Raw genomic sequence first — 6,086 nt, 5'->3', positions numbered from 1 at the left:
ATATATATATATTCCGTGTACTGCCAAATCATTAGTTAAAAATACTTCTAGGATAAGTGGGAAAATTTTTATGGGAAATAATCATATACAGTAGTTTTTTTAAAGCTCATCAGTGGGATTACTGTGTAAGAAGGGCAGTAAATGACTAATTTCCATTATATCTTGCTTAATAATATTTGGAAGCTTCTAATCAGTAACCTTATAAATCTGTAGTTTCCAAGAGGGTGAAAGTGAATTCTTTACTAGCTCTGTCCTTTAAAAATAAAAGATTTTCCTGTGAATACATACTGCCTATCCGTTTCCATTGAACCTGCCTGCACACTTTTTGAATTTTGTTTGCTGTTTGTTTTATGGTTAATCTACACTTATAATTTAGTTTGATGTCATAAGCTGATTCTATGGAGACAATATAGAGTCAGAGTTACAAGCCTGTGGAACTCTTTTTTTGTTAGAAAGACTTATCACTAGAAATAAATAGTATGCTGGGAGTATTTTTACTTTCTCAGACTCAAAACACATTTGTAGGACTACTTCCTCTAAGTCCCTTTAGTTAACATGGCATGATTGGTTCATTCTGTTACCTCAGTGCCACCAGTCTTTACATATTTTTTTCCCCCAGTAATATGGGAAGGAAAGCAATCTGATGGACAATCAAGCAGCCCCCAGAACTCAAACTCCAGCTTTTCTTCTTCAGTTAAAGTGGAAAATCCGTTGCTAGGCTTGGGGAAGAAGTCTTTCCAGAGGTCTGACAGACTCCACACAAGTAAGTTAGTTTGCAGAGACTTCTGTTTTCACTGCCGTGATTTGTCAGCTGTATGTTTAAAATTCATCAGCTATTTGGATTAGGTTTAGTACATCATGTTAATTGTATATCAAAGACTCATTATTTCTTTTTGCTGTTACCATTAGGAGCTTTGTTGTTGTTTTTGCAGTCCTGGAGATCAAATCTAGGAGGGCTTTGTGCATACTAAGCAAGTACTGTATCCCTGAGCTACATTCTCAGCCTGACATAAGTTAGGAGATGAAAAGAAACGGGAACAAAATTGATTTATTATGTTGCATCTCTGTATCTGTTAGCCCCTGATCACCTTTGAGCTCTTCACTGTAATCATGTTCTTCCTGTCCTCCCCTTACCAAACTTTATTTCAGAGAAATATCTGTTATCAGTCATTTCGTGGTTTTCTTTTTCTCTTTCTATTAGTAGAATGCTTTGTTCTGCATTATTTACATCTTACTTCTTAGATAGAAAGGCTTATAATTGAATATGGCAAACTGAACCCTTTTGTCCCAATTTCTTGGAAGTCCCACTAAAATGAGAATATGGAAATACAAAAGATTAAATCTGTACAGGAGGTGATGAAAACAAGAAGACAACCAGATGAGCACATGTTAGCAAATTGTGAAAGACAAAACTCGATGGAGCTGGAGAGCAGTTGTCAGCAGTAAGCAGCCAGCTGCGGCTGCACAGCACCAGCAGGGCTCCAGAACTGGTGAGGTGAAGTATCCAGGAGAGAAAGGCAGGCGCAAGGCTGCAGAGCTGGACATGAGGCTTTTTCAGAATTAAGAGGAAGCAGTTTGATGCTTCTCTTTAGCAGAAGAAAGATTTATTTTGAGTTGAAATTGGATGGAAGAAACTAAATTTAAGGACACCATAAATAGCTGAAGGCAGATAATGAGGCACTGGCCAGAAATCTGAGAAATTGAGTAAAATACAGGTTGCATTTAGTAGTGCAGCATATGTCTGACTCTACTATTTCCTTTTTCCTCTTACCATCCTCCAGCAGGACATTGGTGGACTGATATCTAAAGAAATTTGATAGCCTCAAATAAGACCCAAAACGCTGTGGCAGATTTGTAAGTTCCCACCTATCTGTGGTAGATCTACAAGTTTCCACCTGTACAGATCATCTTGATAGCACTTCAGTGAAGCCCACATATTTAGAAAACCCACCCATGCACACAAAATTTCCAGTCAGTTTTTTAATGCTTCCCTTTTCATTATAATTACTAAGAATTCCCTTTGGAAAAAAGCTTCCTTCATGACAGATAAAAATAAAAGCAGTAGACTAGAAGGAGCAAATTTAAAATAAGTAACCTTAAAAATGATAATATCTACAGAAAGAAAAGAAATTATTCATAAAAAAACTGAATACTATTTTTAAAATTAAGAGCTCTAGGATATTAAATAACAGGAGAGCTTAAAACTATATTGGAAATACTAAAAGATTAAGTTGAAGAAATTTCCTTCTGGGTGTGATGGTGCATGCATGTAATCCCATCTCTCTGGAGGCTGAGGCAGGAGCATCACTGTGAGTTTGAAGCCAGCTGGGGCTACATAGTGAGACCTGTCTCAAAAAAAAATCCAGAATATATGCCAGAGATCAAGAAACATTTAGTAGAAAAGAAAAGGTAGGAAATTCAAATGCCAACTCAAGTTGTTCATTTTCCTAAATGCTAAGACTTATCAGAAAGGAATAACAAAAGTGGAATGGAAAATAAATACTAAAAGGAAACATCTTAGAATCAGGAGCCATCTTAGAATGAGAGCCACAGAATTCCAGATTGAAAGTATGTAACAGCTGTCAAGAAGTAACAAAAACTATACCAAGATACATTGTTTTGAAAATTAAAAACTTGTAGGGTAGTGAGAAGCTTCCTAAAAGCCTCCAGAGAGAGTAAGTGCTTCACATAGAAAGATTCAGAAGTTGAGGTTGAGGTGCCGGGGATTTAGCTCAGTGGCACATCGCCTGCCTTCTCCCCCCCACCCCAAAAGTTGGGATTGCGTGTGTTTATTGTAGCACTCTTCACAATAGCCAGAAAATGGAGCCAACCTTAAGTGTTCACGGACTGATGAGTAGATAAAGAAAATGTGATGATTACATACAGAGGAATATTCAAAAATTTTATAAAGGGCGGAATTCTGTCATTTATGACAACATTCCTAGAAGATGTTTTGAAGGTGAAATAAGCCCGCCATAGAAAGGTAACTACTGTATTATTCACTTGTGGAATGTAAAAAGGCTGATCTCCCAGAAGGTAAGACTAGAACGGAGGTTAGCTAGGGAAAGGAGAGGGGCAGAGAAGGACGAGGGAAGCTTGGTCCAGGGATACTAAGTCACAGATAGCGGTGCTGTTAAATTTTGATGTGCTGTTGCTCTGGGGAGTGACTCTAAATAACTGTAAGTTACTATGTATTTCAAAAAGAACAAAAGATATTGAATATTTCCACCACAGAGAAGGGATCAGTGTTTGAGAAGAAATTTGTGGTATGGTTGAAAAATACAATGAATGTTTAAATGTTTAGAGGTATATTACAGTAAGAGACGCGCTTCCATAATCTCTCAGAATATTCCGCCTTGCTTCAAACACTTAATTCCATTGTTCCTGCACTTTCTGAAGCACTTCTGAAAGTCTCCTTTCTTTTTTTTTGAAAGTCCTCTTTCATAGTGTCTTTAGTTGTGCTGGACTGGCTGTCTCAGTGCCATGAATCAGTTCAGATCATTTGCCTTTTTGTGATCATTTTGACTTTGATGAAGAGGACAAAGTCAGCTGGTGCTGGACACAGCGCATAAGGTGGGTGTGAGAACACACCATAAAGCTTTATGAGCCTGTCTCTCTTGGATGGCACTTGGCAGCTGCCTTCACTGTAATTTTGCTTTGCATTTATTTATCTGTGTTTTTCTGTGCAACTTCTTCCTTTGGTTTAGGAACAGTTTGTTCCTTTACAGCAAGGGTCATCTCAGTGTTGTGGGGGAAGTGCATGCATAGCATAGTCTGACCATGAGCTCTGTAAGTACAGCATCTTGGGTGCATTCACCTGGATATATGCAGTAAAAATTCAGCACCCTCTGAGCCACTGACCTGTGTTGGCCTCGACACAACTACCCACTCCACCATTGAGATGCCATTGCTTCTTTAAGGTGACATCCTTCAGATACTCGGTGGCCTTTCTCATACGCTTACCCTTGCTGGCCTGAGTAGTTTCACTGGTGTTCTTAAGGTGAGCACACAGATTTGAGCCTGGTGATTTACATGATCTTGTAGGGTTTTCTGAGTCCAGAGTAGTGGACCATTTTCACAGGTCACTTCAGGCTGCTTAACAGGAAGAATGCATCACTGTATTTTTTATCACACCTAGTGAAGACTTTCAGAATTGCTTCAGAAAGTGGGAAGAATTGTTGGATAATTGTGTTCAAAATGAGGTGAAATATTTTAAAAAGGATTAGTGGCAGTGTGTCTTTTACTGTAGCGATTGGTAGAGGAGGTGCTCAGGACCTCGTGCTTGCTAAGCAGGCAGTGTGCCGCTGAGCTAAGTCCTTGGCATGTAATGATTTTCTCCTGAAAAGAGGTACATAACATACCATTAAGTTAGTCGCAGACTACAGAGGAAAAAGGAATTGGGATTGCTGACATCTCAGCAGCTACATGAAAGATGAATGCTACTACAGCAAGAACTGGGGCGTGCTGGTGGTGAAGTACATGCAAAGGCCCTGGGTTCACTCCTTACCCCCCAACTATACCCCCAAGACATTGTGACAGTGTTAATAAACTCAGATGGGATGTCTACATTCATTTTCCATGTTCCAGACCCACCCAAACTGTTAAGTAGAGCTCTTAGGTACTGTGTTTATCATTCAGTTTGAAAAGTCGATTGTAATTTTGTTATAGGCGTATTTTGAAGTGCTTGTTTTTAATTCCAAATATCTAAGGACCTTTGTTTGTGTTTTTGTTATAAACTTGTAACTGAAATACCATCTTGGCAGAGATCATAGGCTCTGTGATTCCTGTACCTGTGTGGTGAGATGATACTGAACAGACTCTGAAGCGACACTGTCTGGTTCCGGTTCTCATGTTGTAACAATACTGTAATTTGAGCCTTGAACTCATGATGATTCTCCCACCTCCTGAGTGCCTTTTTTTCCATTTTAATTTTGTTATTCTTGGTTTCCAGTCAGGTATATGTTCACTTTCTGTCATCCATGTTTTTGCCAAGCCTCTGAAAATACTTTATTGTCATTCTCTTTCATTCTGGAGAAATTGTTTGTTTATGGTGCATTATAACTCCCTGTTTAATATTGTCTCAACTCTTATCCATCCATGGTAGCTGATTTCAACAGTTGGTGCTCTACATCTGTAAAAGTCTCATTTAAAAAAAAAAAAAATCTCTTAATTCCTGACTGGGGCTGGGGGATGCCTCCATGGTAGTGTTTGCCTAGCGGGCACGAGGCCCTGGGTTCCATCCCACCTCTGCAAGAAATGTACTCCTGATTATATTGTTCTGGACTTCATAATTACATGCTCTGTTTCTTTAACCATGTTACGTCACTATACTCCTTGTGTATTTCTGGTAGCATCAGTGCTTTTGTGTGTAAAGTTGTCATTCCTGGTTTCCATAACTTCTGATTTCTTGGGTAATATTTGTGCGATACACTGGATTTTAATTTGTGGGAATTTTGTTGCCTGATTTGAGGTAAATCCTTTATTCTACTATAGAGCGCCTCGTGCTTAGCATTTGGGAACCAGAGGCGCCCACATCAAGGATCAGGGTGCTCTGTGCAGTGATTCCAGCTGTAGCATGTCTGAGTCCAAGGGACCTGTTCACTTTAAACATGTCAGATGTTACTGAATTTTCTTCTGTAAGATTGTATACATATTTCAGCTCCATTAGCAGTATTTGGAAGGCCTTTTTACTCCATGTATATTTCTCTCACTAGATTAATATAGGCCATTTTGATAGATTAAAGTCTTAGCATCTGCTTGTGATTAGTGGGCTATGAATTAATTGCCTATTAATTCCCTTTGCCTGTTTTTCTCTTCTTGACATTTGTTTTCCTCACTGATTTGTTAAGACACGTTGTGTATTAAGAATAGTAGCCTTTGGTCATGACTTTTAAGTGTTTTCTCTAAATCAGTCATTATGCTTTTTCATTTACATTTTATTCCTTGTGTACTCTAAACTGTCAATTATATATTCATTTCTTATAAACTTCCTCAGTTATTTGAGGGGGGTGTTATTCTTTAGTATGTCAAAAAAAAGCTAGCTTTTTTTTTTTTTTTTTTTTTTTTTTTTTGGGGTCAAACTTAGG

At 38.4% G+C, this 6,086-nt stretch overlaps 1 protein-coding gene across 2 annotated transcripts in view; it reads left to right on the top strand.

The window, feature by feature from the left end:
• Asxl2 (ASXL transcriptional regulator 2) overlaps positions 1-6,086 on the top strand; it is an 82,754-nt gene that overhangs the window by 60,748 nt on the left and 15,920 nt on the right. Inside the window, exon 7 of one of the 2 annotated variants that reach the window (XM_010604841.2) lies at positions 620-763. The exons of the other annotated variant lie outside the window; for it this stretch is intronic. Coding sequence (XP_010603143.1) covers positions 620-763 — 144 coding nt within the window. The remainder of the gene's footprint in view (positions 1-619; positions 764-6,086) is intronic. 2 annotated transcript variants of the gene reach the window in all.

The sequence above is a fragment of the Fukomys damarensis genome, unplaced genomic scaffold (assembly GCF_012274545.1).
Source record: "Fukomys damarensis isolate Sample0158 unplaced genomic scaffold, DMR_v1.0_HiC HiC_scaffold_2, whole genome shotgun sequence".
Lineage (NCBI taxonomy): Eukaryota > Metazoa > Chordata > Mammalia > Rodentia > Bathyergidae > Fukomys > Fukomys damarensis.
This window is presented reverse-complemented; position numbering and strand designations above follow the sequence as displayed.